Source organism: Zootoca vivipara, chromosome 7 (assembly GCF_965207765.1).
Source record: "Zootoca vivipara chromosome 7, rZooViv2.hap1.1, whole genome shotgun sequence".
In the NCBI taxonomy this organism is placed as follows: domain Eukaryota; kingdom Metazoa; phylum Chordata; class Lepidosauria; order Squamata; family Lacertidae; genus Zootoca; species Zootoca vivipara.
The window spans coordinates 19,341,316-19,356,758 of record NC_142590.1 but is presented as its reverse complement, the minus strand read 5'-3'; the positions used below and the strand labels follow the sequence as shown (position 1 = coordinate 19,356,758).

At 44.2% G+C, this 15,443-nt stretch overlaps 1 protein-coding gene across 3 annotated transcripts in view; it reads right to left on the bottom strand.

The window, feature by feature from the left end:
- Positions 1 to 2,471: 2,471 nt before the first annotated feature.
- Positions 2,472 to 15,443, bottom strand: part of OLFM3 (olfactomedin 3) — a 147,926-nt gene continuing 134,954 nt past the window's right edge. For 2 of the 3 annotated variants that reach the window (XM_088673780.1, XM_088673781.1), the window contains exons 5-6: positions 6,089 to 6,195; positions 2,472 to 3,898 (exon numbers count right to left, since the gene is read on the bottom strand). In XM_088673780.1, the coding sequence (XP_088529906.1) occupies positions 3,221 to 3,898; positions 6,089 to 6,195 (785 nt within the window). In that variant the 3' untranslated portion in view covers positions 2,472 to 3,220. The remainder of the gene's footprint in view (positions 3,899 to 6,088; positions 6,196 to 15,443) is intronic. The other variant, XM_035122750.3, reaches the window with a different exon arrangement.

The window sequence follows — 15,443 nt, the reverse complement described above, 5'->3', positions numbered from 1 at the left end:
TGAATTATACAAGGGACAGCACTGAGACTAAGGAGGAGGCCCTGCCACCCTCTGGTGGCTGTCAGAAAGAAGGTTCAGGTGTGGGGTTATTGAGGACAGACTAAGGTTGGTGGGGCAGTGCCCCAATTTGTCTTCCCCATTTGCTTTTCTCGTGTTATCACCATTTTGCTGTTTTGATGATACAGTTCAGGAGATGGAAGCAGTTCTCCCCAACACTCATGTGCTTATAGACAATCATCTGGGACATTATTACTGATATTTCCTTTGTGCCCATTATAGGCAACAGACACATTTTGAGTTCAAAGGTGCAATAGGGCATCTTTATAACTGTAACGTCAGAGACAGGTGAAGTATGCACAGATGTGCCTTAGGGCTGGCTTATCACTTGATATCTTTACTTTTGGGTTATGTACACTTGCAGACTGGCGACTAAATGTGTGCCCTGACTCCCGTTGACTAGCAATGCAGATGACTGCCTCCACCAACATTCATGAGCGCAACACGGAAGCGTTAATTCCCTCCAACTTTTCTCCGATGAAAATAGGGAGGTCCTATTTCATATCCTTCAGCATTTCTCCGATGAAAATAGGTATGTGCTATTCCATGCCCTCCAACATTTCTCCGAGGAAAAGAGGGATGTCCTAAGGAAAAGTGGGACATCCCAGGATCAAATCATAACCCAGGACAGCTTCTGTAAATCTGGGACTTTCCCTGGAAAATAAGGACACTTGAAGTATCTGGGAACCATAGATGAGAGTCGCTGTGTTTCAAATCTACTCTATTTTCCTGGGACTGCAAACATGGTGCTCTCCAAAGGCTCTTGAGCAGGCATCCCCAAGCTTCGGCCCTCCAGATGTTTTGTACTACAATTCCCATCATCCTTGACCACTGTTCCTGTTAGCTAGGGATCATGGCAGTTGTAGGCCAAAACATCTGGAGGGCCGCAGTTTGGGGATGCCTGTTCTTGAGCTACAACTCCCATCATCGCAAGTCAGTTTGGCCAACCAGGGATGATGGGACCTGCAGTCCAATACAGTTGTATTGGAATACACAGAAGAGAATTGCACGACGAGGAGTTAGATGGATGTCCAGCAGTTTTCCCCTTCTAACGCCCCTGGCTTACCAGGCCTGCGTTTATCACAGCCTGCTATCCGTACCTCTCATCAATATGATGAGAGTTAATATGATTTCTTTGTACTCGGCATTTCTCCAGTAGAAATGCTTAAGGCTCTAAAAAAGGATCAAAGGCTTGTGATCTGTTACAGATAAGCCAAGACAGGGTCTCACACCCTACGACTAGGGAATGCAGCTGCTTTCTGTCTGCATTAGCACTTCTTTTCCCACACTTGAAAGCGTAAGGAAGGTATATAGACCATGGGAAAGCCACTGCTTGGTTAAGTCCCCTTTTAATAGTACTATAGCTGCCAAGTTTTCCCTTTTCTCGCGAGGAAGCCTATTCAGCATAAGAGAAAATCCCTTAAAATAAGGGATAACTTGGCAGCTATGAATAGTACATGTTATTAGGGCCAATAGCGTACAACCCAGGCGGGTGTGATTAACATACACTTTGCCTTCCCCAGTGTAAGGCAACTGCATAAACCTGAGGGAGGAAGACACTGTCCCTGAGAATCCAGTGTAAGACCAGCCCAGGGCAGCGATGCCCATCATCCAGCTTCAGCTATGAGGAGGTGTACCCCCTGCCATGTCTTTATGGGTTTCCAAGTAGTAGCAGGGGCCTGAGTTATGCAATTTAGGTTGTCTTCTTTAGTTCTGCCAGGTGGCGCTGTGGTTAAACCACTGAGCCTAGGGCTTGCTGATCAGAAGGTCGGCGGTTCGAATCCCTGTGACGGGGTGAGCTCCTGTTGCTCGGTCCCAGCTCCTGCCAACCTAGCAGTTTGAAAGCACGTCAAAATGCAAGTAGATAAATAGGAACCGCTACAGCGGGAAGGTAAACGGCATTTCCATGTGCTGCTCTGGTTTGCCAGAAGCAGGCTTTGTCATGCTGGCCACATGACCTGGAAGCTGTACGCCGGCTCCCTCGGCCAATAATGCGAGATGAGCGCGCAACCCCAGAGTCGGTCACGACTGGACCTAATGGTCAGGGGTCCCTTTACCTTTACCTTTAGTTCTACCTAGCTGTAACATGCCTGCTGAAAACAGTATGCGATTGACAAGCATTCTATTAAGTAATTTTCTTGTTTTCAGATGATGCATATTTTTAACTACTGTGTATGTGTACTTTTTTATGTGTACTTTGAATTTATTTCTTAGGTCTTGTTTCTACCTTCTAACTTCAATGGGTAATATTGATGTATATTTTATGTTTTTTTGTAGACCTTGGTTTTGCCAGTTAAGCAGCATTTACATTTTTAAAACGGGCAAGCAAATAAATCCACGTATGTAGTCCGGAATTGAGGACCTTGACGACTGCAGAATTTTCATATCCACACCATTCCAAAATGGACCCATCAGACCATCAAACTTCAATATATTTTTATAAAAAATAGTTGACTTTCACAGAAGTGAAGAGATACAATTGCACAATGGTGGACACAATGGTATAAATACATATCACTGAGAAATTGCTTGCAAGAAGTTTAAAAACAGACTGTACAGCACCGCATCTGAAATTGTGTAACAGCCAATAGAATTTTACTTCTTTTCACCTCCAAAGAAATCTGATTCTTAAGTATTTGACTTTAGAAGAGAGTGTGGTTGTTGTTTGTTGCTTTAAAGAGAAACCCAAATAATATCGATGCACATTCTATTTCAGATTACTGTCCAAATATATTTTGATGTTGAGCATTTAGACAGATTGCTTTTGTTTAAAAAAATGATATATGGTAGAAAAAGACATTCATGCAGTTAAGCCACCATTAGTCTCTGACTCTAATATAAGGCAGATCATTAATCTTGTTTTAAATTATTTTTTAAACAATGTCTTTAGCCACTGAAATAAACTTTAGTGCTTTCCATGACAAAGTCATGGCAGGCCTGGTGTAGAGTTAAGAAAGTTACCTCTAATCCCATCCAGATCATTTTAAATAAAGGCTCCGCCATATTTGGAATACATGATACTGTAGAAAAAGCTTCCCTCCCCCCCATTTCCTTTTCTTAATTCTTACTGGAAAAAAGAGAACTTAAGAGAAACCCAGCAGAATGCTTTTGAGTTCAGCACAAATGACACTGCTTTCAGGTGGCCAGAATATCAAGGTTGAGTTTATGTGTCATCCTCAGTCTTAATTATGTGGAAAAGTGTGACATTGAACAGGACTTGGTGCCCATTATTCCAGGCATACAGAGCCCGATCTCTGGCATTGTAGTCAAGCATGGATATATGAAAATATTGATTATGAAAGGGGATATCCGTGTATTCGTACGTGGAGGTTTTCGTGGAATAGGAGTAGTACACCTTGGCTCCAGTTAAGTGAGAATTGGTGACGTACAAGGTGCCACAGATCATGAAGGATTCGCCAGCACTTCTCTTTGGGTAGCCAGTGCTCCAGCTTTTCATCACTTCCAATGTGTCCTGGTTCAGTTGGCTGATGACGATGTTGCCCGCGTTCTGATTGGTTGCGTAGACGGCCCACAAGCCAATTTCGTCCGCCATCAGGTCGATATCCGAGAAGCCGCCCCAAGTGTATGGGTAGACGTTGTGGAAGCCGGCGTACTCCAGGCTGCGCTGAGCCAGCACCCGGCCCGTATCGAAGCTGTACTTGATGATGATGTTGCTCTGGTACTTGTTGAAGAAGAGGGAGCCATTGTAGACAACGTGGTTGGTCCCTGCCCACTTGAAAGGGAGGTTGTATGTCCTCGACTCGGCTCCGCTGACAAAGTCTGCTATCGATTTGTACTCACGGACTATTTTGTTGTTGGTGTAACTGTCCATATACCAGACCTGAAAGGAAAGAAAGAAAGAAAGAAAGAAAGAAAGAAAGAAAGAAAGAAAGAAAGAAAGAAAGAAAGAAAGGGTAAGCTGTGAACTTTGGACAGAAGCATAATTTGCAAGTCGGTCTATCATTTTAAATACATTTGCTATTTACTCTTTCACTGGAGTCTGCAGTCCAAGGGGTTCCTCTGAGAAAAGAACTGTATTGGCAGACAAGCACGCACAATGTGTGATTTCTGTGGAGCTGTCGCCATGGGAATTAAATGGACCATTCAAGCAATTTTCCTTGGATTTCCTTCCCTTTCTTCCCTTGCCTTGCTGGGCTCTCCAAGGTTTAAGTCAGTAGCAGCTAATGTGCAGGGGTGCCAGCTTCTAGGGGCTGAACCCTTTTGAGTCCCCCACTACATTTTTGGAGTGGGACCGGCTCCCACCATCCCCCAAAATTTCGGAGCCAAAGAGTTGTTCAAGCACTTGTTGCGGGAATCCCTTGTCCCCTTCTAGCACTTGCTAGAAGGAGCTCTTAATGCTGATGAGGAGATAAGAACTCTGTCTGATAGGACCAGAGGAGTACAGGAGACTGACCGCAAATATTTTTAAAGTCTCAAAGAGGGTGGATAAAAACCAATGTTTTTTTAAACAGTTAAATCACGTGTTTTTTTTTAAAAAAATTAAATCAGATTTTTAAAATAAAATGCTTTTGGGGGGAAAATCTTTCTAAAGATAGTTTTCTATTTAAGTTACATTATGTTCCAAAGGCTATTCATCAGGAAATAAGGATTTGTTTTAAGTTTATCATGTGGGCTAAAACTCAGTCTGTGTGTGTGTGTGTGTGTGTGTGTGTGTACGTGTACATATATATATAATTTAACCACATCAGTTAACAAACATGGATACATATGCTAATAAATTGTTTAAATTGTTATTAAGGAATGATTATTTTTCTCCGTCCAATAAAGTACAGCAGAAAACTTATCCAAATATAATCAATAATTTCATAATTACCTGTCTTTGTATTTCTAATAGTATAACCAAAGCAGTAATTTTAGATATACTGTAACTGTAAAAACTGCTCTGAAAATTTATTAGTCCAAAAATAAAACCTTCATCTGGTTGTAAATATTAAGATCATACCAAAAAGAATGAGTCTTTCCGTTAAAAAATGATTTAAATCAAGTCTTAATGACTAGTGGTTTAAATCATGATTTAAACCATGATTTATATCAAATCCAGCCTGGTCTCAAACTTGCTGCTTTTAAAAGTTGCCCCTCTGTTGTGTGCTCTCCTAATGGTCAACTCTGCCCCCTTTTAATTCATTTAAATATATTCTACCGGAAGTGTTCTGCTGAAGTTTCCTTTAAAGTAAAGCGTTCCACTGCAAGCCAAAAGATTGAGAACCACTGCTTTGGACAATAAGGAGAATGATGTGTAGGTCATGGTAATATTAGACCCTTAACTGACATGGCTGTCATGTCTCCATGTTGATCCACCCCATGTGGTTTGTCCTGATTTCATGTTTATTAAAAGGGAAGGGTTGTGCACTGCATTCGGATAGACCCCAAACTAAATCGGGCTGATTTGGGGGGAATTTGGTTGAGACAGCCCCGGATAGGGCTGGGCAGGCCAGAGAGATCCAGGCTGTTATGGGGCAGGGCATGGGAAGTAGAGTTACGCATAGGTGGGGAGGAGAAACCATAGAAAGGTGGACCCGAACAGCTGGATGCACCTTTGTGGAAGAAGGTAGAGGTAGGTGTGAGTTGATGCTTTTCTGGCCTGACCTCTCCTTCCTGCCTCCTGAAGCAGCACCACACAGGATCGAATCCTAAGCAAAAGATCCGATTCTGCATGATGCTGGTTGCTGCTCCTTCCCACGGGGCTTCCCTGCATTCAGGGAAACTGCTGATGAAAGAGCAGCAGCACCCTGCAGGATCCAATCCTCCCACTTGTACGGTAAGCAGATAGTTGTAGAGCAGGTGTATTGCATTTAGAAGACCCTAAGTTTAGTCCCCAACATCTCCAGCCAAAACGTTCTCAGGTAGTAGGTGCTCAGAAAGACTTCTGCCCGAGGCCTTGGAGAGAGCTGACAACTGGGCTGAATGGATCTATGCTGTGACCCAAGTATAAGGCAGCTTCACATCTTTCATTGACCAACTGGTAGAATTCCTGCCCGGCTCCTAGCAAGAAATAATAAAAGTCACGTACTCTGTTATTTTTCTCTGATGCTAATGGATCCGTCATCCAAGCGCCAAACCGGGTTCCCGATGTCTTGACTGTAATAGGGCCAGTGATCTTCATCAATTTGCCGCATGCTGAAATGATAAAAAAACCAAAATGACTCTATGAAAATCCCTTCCAAACCACAATGTTGGCTGACTGTGCTCTTCTTCCAGATATACATGCTGTGAAAGGAGACTGAGTGAGAAACCAAAGCACTGGTGAATGCCCGCTTGCTTTTGGTGCCGTCCAAAAAAAGAAGAAGGATACTTTGTTAAAGTTCTTTAAATGAAGAGTTGGGTTATTTGAAGGATGCAAACAAGACATGGTATAAGGATTTGAAATAACTAGCAGTTCAGTGGTATATCATGCTTTCTTATTGTTTTATGTAGCATGTATGTAATAAAACCAACAAATGAAACACTGCTTTTTCAGGGAACATTTGAGTTGATTAAAAAGTAGCATATAATGTTGCTGGTTCTTCAGTGTTGTTTTTGCGACTTTTTAATGCATTGTCTTATTTGATTGGTGTATTGAGGTTTTACCTTACTGCTAGTGATCCATATGGCTCAAAAGAAAGGATACAAATATATTATATAAACGTATATATGTGCGTATATATTTGTATGTGGTATCGTGCCTGAATACATGGGCCTATACTCAGGAAGCCTGTACAGCTATCATTGGGTTTTTCTACTTGTAAGAGACTCTGCTTCCACCCAGAAATAAGGTTCTGGCCTTTGGACCATTGGCTGGAGAATAGCATGCATCTCCTGATCACATGCTTATACCCTAATTAAATGCCTAAATCCTAATTAGAGGTTTACATCCTAATTAAGAAACAATGCAAGGCCCCTTGATCAGGGGCCAGATCCAGGTTGACCCTGGATCATGCTGGGTGAGATTTACGGTAATTTATATTGTTTTGTAGTTATTTATTAAGGGACCCAGGTGGCGCTGTGGGTTAAACCACTGAGCCTAGGGCTTGCTGATCAGAAGGTCGGCAGTTCGAATCCCTGTGACGGGGTGAGCTCCCGTTGCTTGGTCCCAGCTCCTGCCAACCTAGCAGTTCGAAAGCACATCAAAATGCAAGTAGATAAATAGGAACTGCTACAGCGGGAAGGTAAACGGTGTTTCCATGTGCTGCTCTGGTTTGCCAGAAGCGGCTTTGTCATGCTGGCCACATGACCTGGAAGCTATACGCCGGCTCCCTTGGCCAATAATACGAGATGAGCGCGCAACCCCAGAGTCGGTCACGACTGCACCTAATGGTCAGGGGTCCCTTTACCTTTACCGTAGCTATTTATTAAATGGGAATAAACAAGTGCTGTCCTCCTCTGAGGGGCACTGCAAGATGCTATTCCAGAGGGTTTTTGCTCCAACATGCTAGACCAGCCCTTGGATCAGGGAGCCACCTACAGCCCTAGCATTCATGGATTTTTTTGGGGGGGGGGAGTATGTAAAAACACACCTTATTTTCATCAAAGTGACAAGGATTCCGTTGGGTGAATTTGAATGAGGTTGAGTGATTTGTTGATGGCAAGACGGCAAGTTGCACTTCCACGTGAATGAAAATGCTTAAATGGAGGTTAGTTTTAGGTATGCTTTGTTCAATCGGCACATAACTAAGTAGGTCAAATTGGAGACAAGCAGAACAGGCTGTGTGTTCTGACTGCTGCACCAGCCAAGTTATGACTTCATTTCCTACACTTAAGTTACTGGAAATGAATGCGCTATATCATCCGAGCCTATTCTCATTCTGTTATAATGGGGCAAGTGCCTTGATAAGCCGCCTTGAGGCATTGAATCCATTGCTGGGCTAAATGGATATAATGGAAATATGTACAAAGTGAATAGGCACTCAAGTCAATCAACTACATTGGATGAAAGTAGATGTTGCAGGAGCATCCACCCTGTGTGTGTCTCCCCCTTCTCCCTGGAAACATCTAGTATAGGGATGGGGAATCTGTGGCACTCCAGATGTAGCTGGATTTTCTCTCCTCCCCATCTGAAGCTAGGCCAGTAGTGAGAGAGGAGAGGGAATTCTCAGTCACAACACTCCATTTGTGGAATTCTTGTTATCTAGGTGTTCCCCTCAATCCATCTTTTGGGGGATGTTTCTTTATGACTATTTTCTTGGATTAGATCGGGTTAAAATATATGTGGCATAATAACAACATTTTACTTAATCGGAAGCTGTTTGTAAAATTAAATCAAATAGTCCTGTTTTTCTCCATTTCAGAGCAAGTCGGTAGGCTTGCGCAGAAATATAGGTCTCTTCGAGAATCAACAGGTGCACAAAGTACGGGGAAAAATGTAACTTTCAATGTAAATAGGGAATTGATTTCAGCAACACAGTCTCTACAACAGAGAGGACTTGGATCAGGGGTCAGCAAACCTTTTCAGCAGGGGGCCGGTCCACTGTCCCTCAGACCTTGTGGGGGGCCGGACTATATTTTTTTGGGGGGGAGGGAAATGAACGAATTTCTATGCCCCACAAATAACCCAGAGATGCATTTTAAATAAAAGGACACATTCTACTCATTTAAAAACACCAGGCAGGCCCCACAAATAACCCAGAGATGCATTTTAAATAGAAGGACATTCTACTCATGTAAAAACATGCTGATTCCTGGACCGTCCACGGGCCGGATTTAGAAGGCGATTGGGCCGCATCCAGCCCCCGGGCCTTAGTTTGGGGATCCCTGACTTGGATGTATCAGAACATAGCAAAAATACTGTATCCGCCACTCTTAAATCTTTCATAAATTGCGATTTTGAGGGTACCTCTTCTCTCTCTCTCTCTCTCTCTCTCTCTCTCTCTCTCTCTGCTGGGGGTGGGGGTGGGGGGTTACAGAAGGAAAAGTACTGGAGGTGTTAAGCCCAATGGAGAGCTTTAATACATATATTTTGGGTTTTGCCCTCTTGTCAAACCATTTTGGAAAGAAGTTATGGAAGTAATAAAAAAGATGAACAGACATGGTATTATGTTAAATCCTGAAATATTGCTTTGGGGTTATCTGAAGGATCACATCTTGCAGGGGGACTTAGAAAAGGTGAAACGTTTACTTAAAGCAGCAATACATAAGTGATGGCAACGCCAAGAACTTCTTTAATATCCTCCTGGAATGAGCAAATTTTGACTGTAACATTTCTAACCAAAATTAGCTTATTATGTGAGGTTTAAAGAAGGCTGTTTGGAATAAAAGTGAAGTTTGTTTTTTTTTAAAAAATTAATCAGTAGAATATGAAATAGCAATATAATATTCAACCACATATATTGTTTTAATTGCAGCCATTGCTGCTTTCCTCTTGCCAAGGGTAGGGTGGAAGGCAGGGAGGCCAACAGCAGGTGGAGCCAAAGCTACTGAGAGGCAGCACCAACTCATTCTATCTCCTTCCTCCTCTTGGCTGAGTTTTACAAGGTGCAACACTGAGACGAAGAAGGAGGAAGCTGACAGGCAGCGCCACCCCCTGGACTTGTTGCAAGTAAGAGGGTAGGCAGGTGGGCACTTGCTGAAGCATGTTGCGCATGCTGTAGTGGTGCCTTCGAGCCCCGGAAGTCATGTCCAAGGCCCCATAGTGCAGGGGCTGAGCACCCACAACAATTTTTTTGTGGGTGCCCAGGACCCTAGGACGCGCTGGTGCCAGTGTGTTTGTGTCTGTACATCACTACTTTGTTATAAACGGCTCCTGGTGGCCTGCATGAAATGGTTTCAAATTTTATTTATTTCATTTAAATACACTGCACTTCCAGTTACACACAGACACAAGCACCAAAACCCTTGCAAAGCCATCTTCTGATGCGGCTACGATGCTTCTCCCACAACAAAGGCTTTGAAAAGAATCAAGTCTTAAAAAATAAAAATAAAAAACTTTGTCAGGAGCCAATTCTTCCAAACTGCTTTGGTTGATAATCAAGGGGGGGGGGAATCGCAGAAAAGAAAGTGAGCTTGATTAATGAGCCTTCTCAGCACTCTGAGTTTCGGCAGCTGCGGACCCTGCATTTGCATTCAGGGAACGGCTCAGGATGACAAGGTAGGCCCTGAAGCACGTCTTCGTGTGAGTGGTGAGAATGATGGATCAGGCTGTACTATTTTGAGCTGCTTAAGGCCCACACTGGAAACTGCTGGGAGAGAAAATGACTTGGAGAAGAACACCCAATGACTGGCCCAGGAAATACTTGACCTTGGGAACGTATCAAGAGATGGATCAGGCAGGAACTGTAAGTTCAGGGCAGGAAAGCAATGGAGGAAATGCAGGGTCCCATTTGATTCTTGCTGAAATCCTCCCCAATGATTGACTTCTTGCTCAGAGTCTACCCACCCAGTATTCCACGTCAAATGTCTTCTTCACTCACTATTGCATTCACCAAGAGGCTGATCGATGTGACTTAAGGGTAAATTAAAACTAAGTGAATCACTTCTTATAGAGAGACCCTAGTAATCCCCCTCTCCAGTAATAATGTGCGCAAAATTCTTCCCCTGTCCTTGACTGCCTAGATCTCTCAAGGTAAGTATAAATCCTGTGTTTGTATGGATGTTCACAGAGTGTACCATAACTGATCCTATAGTTACCTTAGCCAATCCACTCATAATTGCCCATGTGGTACTGGTAGGACCTTGATTCTTTCACCGTTTCAAATAAACTGAACCAATTAGTGTCGTCGTTCAACAAAATCCTTGGAACCTGTGTTGTTCTCCGTTGCCTTTAGCTGTTTCATCAATTTTTCCACAAGTGCCAGTTCTAAAATGATTTTTAAGAATGAGACGTACTTAAAAACAAGCAAGAGAGTGCAAATGATTCCTCTGTGGAAAAGGAACCCAGTCTTCAAACTGTTGTGTGTGTGGAACCTTTCTGAAAGGCATTATAGCAGAGTGGTCAAACATGAGCTGTGAAATCATAAGGGGCTTGAAATTGCAGCTCAGCCATGAACTCATTGGCATCTGGCATCCTTGGGCAGATGCCAGGGCCCCAGCACCCTAGTGGGTCCCACTACTAATAAGAGTTGGAAGGGACCCCAGGGGTCATCTAGTCTAACCCCCTGTAATGCAGGAATCTCGACTAAAGCATCCATGACAGATGGCGACCCAACCTCTGCTTAAAAACCTACAAGGAGAGACTACAGCCTCCCGAGGGAGATCGTTCCACTGTTAAACAGCTGCTACTGTCAGAAAGTTCTTTTCTCATGTTTAGTCAGAATCTCCTTTCTTGTAACACTGGTTCAAGTCTGACCCTCCAGAGCAGGAGAAAACAAGCTTTTTCCCTCTTCCATGCGACAGCCCTTAGGATATTTGAAGATAATACTATGATACCTTGGTTCTCAAACTTAATCCATTCTGGAAGTCCGTTCCAAAACCAAAGCATTCCAAAACCAAGGTGCGATTTCCCATAGAAAGTAATGCAAAATGGATAATCCATTCTAGACTTTTAAAAACAACTCCAAAACCAGCAATTAAACATGAATTTTACTATCTAACGAGACCACTGATCCATAAAATGAAAACAATAAACAATGTACTGCAGTCACAATCAGTAGCTGAACTGGGTTCCACACAGTCACGAAAACAAAACAAAAAGAGCCGCAAAAACAAAAACATAAAATAAATAGGAAAAAACAGGCAGACCTCAGTGCAACACTCAAAACGGAAGTGTGGCACTCAAAATGGAAGCGTAACACTCAAAATGGAGCATGTTTGGCTTCCGAAAAAAGTTTGCAAACCGGAACACTTACTTCTGGGTTTGCACTGTTTGGGTTCTAAGTTCTTTGAGTACCAAGGTGTTTCAGAACCAAGGTACCATTGTACCATCCCTAGGCCCTCTTAACTTTTCCCCAAGCTTCGAACTCTGAGCAGCACCTGGGGGCTGGATCTAGCCATGCCGTTAATTTCCCACAATATCCCTGACTGAGCCTCACTTTAGGGCTCTGCGGGGCATTTCAAGGATGGCCATCACAGGCAGGTAAGCCCAAGGCTCACTGAAAGAGGACGGGTCCCCGCAGAGAGCATCCTGCTGAGGTTACTTCTCGAGAGATATTTAGTTGGTAAAGTAATGCTACTGTTGCTGTTGCTAACACAATTCCTCTGGAAAACAGAGATCATTTTTAAAAGCCGCACAAGGCTGCCATGCTAGCAGGGGTGAAGGCAGTAGAGGAAATGAAGGAATCCTCCCCTGCTATGCCCTTCTGTCGCCTCTGAAACGCACGGCAAATATTAGCAATTCTGAATGCATTAGGAAGAGGTCAGCTTTCTTCTGACTCTCCTGCTAGCTGAAAGGGACTCCTTTAACACCACTAATATGCGACTCGTACCAATGTTTTGGTGGCAAAGGACTGTCAGGAAGACAAATGCCTTTGCTGCCTGTGTCTATTAGGGACATAATGCGGGATGTGCAGCTATAGTTCTGAGGGAGAGCAGTGTGGGCTGTAAAAGCCATCTGCCCAGTACATTTTCTACAAGAGCAGAGACGGCCAGACTTTAATTGGAAACAGAGCTGAGCGTGACTTAAAATGCCAGCTCAGCCCCACATTGCGCAGCAGAGAAAATGTTGGCCCACCCTCTGCGGGCATATTTGATGGGTGGGTGGGGGTGGCTCACCTGACTTCATATGATGCCAGGTGATCGCACTTCAAAGGAAAAAGCAGCAGTATGGTTGTGCCGCTTTCCTTGGCAAAAGCGGGGCTTGCTTTTGATGCTGAATTCAGTGCTGAACGCAATCCCCCCCTTGCGCCACGGGTGGATGGCGCTCGAGAACACTGTTAAGAACATGTTAGCTCTGACTGGGAGATCCTAAATGCAGCTGGTTTATTGCATTTGGGATTGCATTTGGTGCTGAATTTAAAAACGGCGCAGGAGCAAGCATGCAAGGGCTAGCTGCACTTCATATCTTCCTGTTCTGACGGAGTCCCCATTCATGATGAGGTTTCTATGTGCATTTATTCAAACACAATCGACTAACTCTTCTTCAGGCCTTCCCTGTTGATACAGACAAGTCTGAAGTGGAGCTGGCGTATTGGAAGTGAGGCTTGCATCTTCACCCCTGCCGCTTCCCACTTCATTCATTCAGGCAAACACCAAAATGGAGCAGAAGTCCTAAAGAGATACAGTATTACTTATGATTACAGTGGTACCTCCAGTTGCGCACAGGATCCATTCCCAGGATCCTGAGGTGTGCGTATCCAGAGGTGCCTCTTCTGCGCATGTGCAGGGCATGTAGAGCGCTTCTGCGCATGCGCGCAGGGGTGAAACCTGGGAAGATACTTCCGGGTTTGCCGCGCACGTATCCTGAAGGATACGTAACCAGAGGTGAATGTAAGTAGAGGTACCACTATACATTTATACCTCACTTTTCTTCCAGGTCATCCCTTTCCTCATTTTATCCTCACAGCTCTGTGAGGTAGGTGGTTATCATCATCATCTTCATCTATAAGATTTATATACCAGCCTTCATGAAAAGATCTCAGGGCGGTTCACAATTTGAAAATACAAGATAAAAACACAAGATAAAACAGAAACAAGAAAACAACAACCTCTGCTTTCACGTCCTAGAGATGTGTTGACTGACCCAAGGTCAGGCAGTGAGCTTCCTGGCTGAGTCAGGATTTGATCAGTGGTCTCTCAGGCCTTAGTCTAGCACTCTGATCCCTCACATGCTGGCTAGATTTCCGCTAGACAATTTGCCTTTCTGTTCTTGCGCTTTTTTTTTTTTTGCTTTCTCTCTTTCACTTTTTTATTTCTAGTTTCAAAGGGAGACTCTGAGAATGAATTATTGAAAGGATAACTCAATCTAGAGATCATCTTTCACCTCTGACTCAGTTCATTTGCCTCCAGGATCCACTAGGATTCTTGACGTTGAGAAATATTGTATGGCTCTATACAGTTTTCCAGTTACTACGCAGAGTTTACCGCGGCAGACCCTACTTGGTAGGAGAGTGACACAATCTGGAAGACAGTGATGTGGGTAATCCTGCTATTCCCCATCTTTGACTAATTATTTTCTTTCAATTAATTGGGCTCTTTCTAAAGATGCACGGTTGACAGAAATGAAGGGCGAAGGTTCTTCTTCAGAAACTTTATAAGTTAATTCTTATGCACTTGCAATTCTTGTGAAGTTAGTACAAGTGATCTTCCTACACAGTCATTTCCCCCTTTCGTTAACTTACTAAGTTCATCGAACTTTAAAAATCATGCTGCCTTTTATTTTGGATAGGACTGATCAATATGATGCAATGGGGTGCTTGCATGAATGTGAGAGAGCCCCCCCCTTTGGAAACAAGGCAGCCTTCCCCAACCTGATATCACCCAGATGTTTGGGGCTATAACTCCCACTAGCCCCAGCCAGGCTGAAATAAGGGGTGAACCTTTACATAAGAGAAGTGGCGAGCATGGAAACTGCTCAGGCAGCAGCCCCAAGATGATGATGATGGCAATTTTTTTATTTATACCACGCCCACTCTGGGCGGCTTCCAACCAAATATCAAAAACAATACAGCATCAAACATTAAAAACTTCCCTAAACAGGGCTGCCTTCAGTTGTCTTTTAAAAGTAAAATAGTTGCTTATTGCCTTGACATCTGCTGGGAGGGCGTTCCACAGGGTAGGTGCCACTACCGAGAAGGCCCTCTGTCTGGTTCCCTGCAACTTGGCTTCTCGCAGCGAGGGAACCACCAGAAGGCCCTCAGCGCTGGACCTCAGTGTCCGGGCTATACGATGGGGGTGGAGATGCTCCTTCAGGGATACAGGACCGAGGCGGTTTAGGGCTTTAAAGGTCAGCACCAACACTTTGAATTGTGCTCAGAAACATAATGGGAGCCAATGAAGAACTTTCGTGACCGGTGTTACATGGTCTCAGCGGCCACTCCCAGTCACCAGTCTAGCTGCCACATTCTGGATTAATTGCAGTTTCCGAGTCACCTTCAAAGGTAGTCCCAAGTAGAGCGCATTGCAGTAGTCCAAGTGGGAGATAACTAGAGCATGCACCACTCTGGCGAGACAGTCTGTGGGCAGGTAGGGTCTCAGCCTGCGTACCAGATGGAGCTGATAGACAGCTGCCCTGGACACAGAATTAACCTGCGCCTCCATGGACAGCTGTGAGTCCGAAATGACTCCCAAGCTGCGCACCTGGTCCTTCAGGGGCACAGTTACCCCATTCAGGATCAGGGAGTCCTCCACACCAGCCTGCCCCCTGTCCCCCAAGAACAGTACTTCTGTCTTGTCTGGATTAAACCTCAATCCATTAGCCGCCATCCATCCTCCAGCCGCCTCCACACACTCACACAGGACCTTCACCGCCTTCACTGGTTCTGATGCTTACTTGTAATGAAGTTCCACAGGAATCAGTGAGA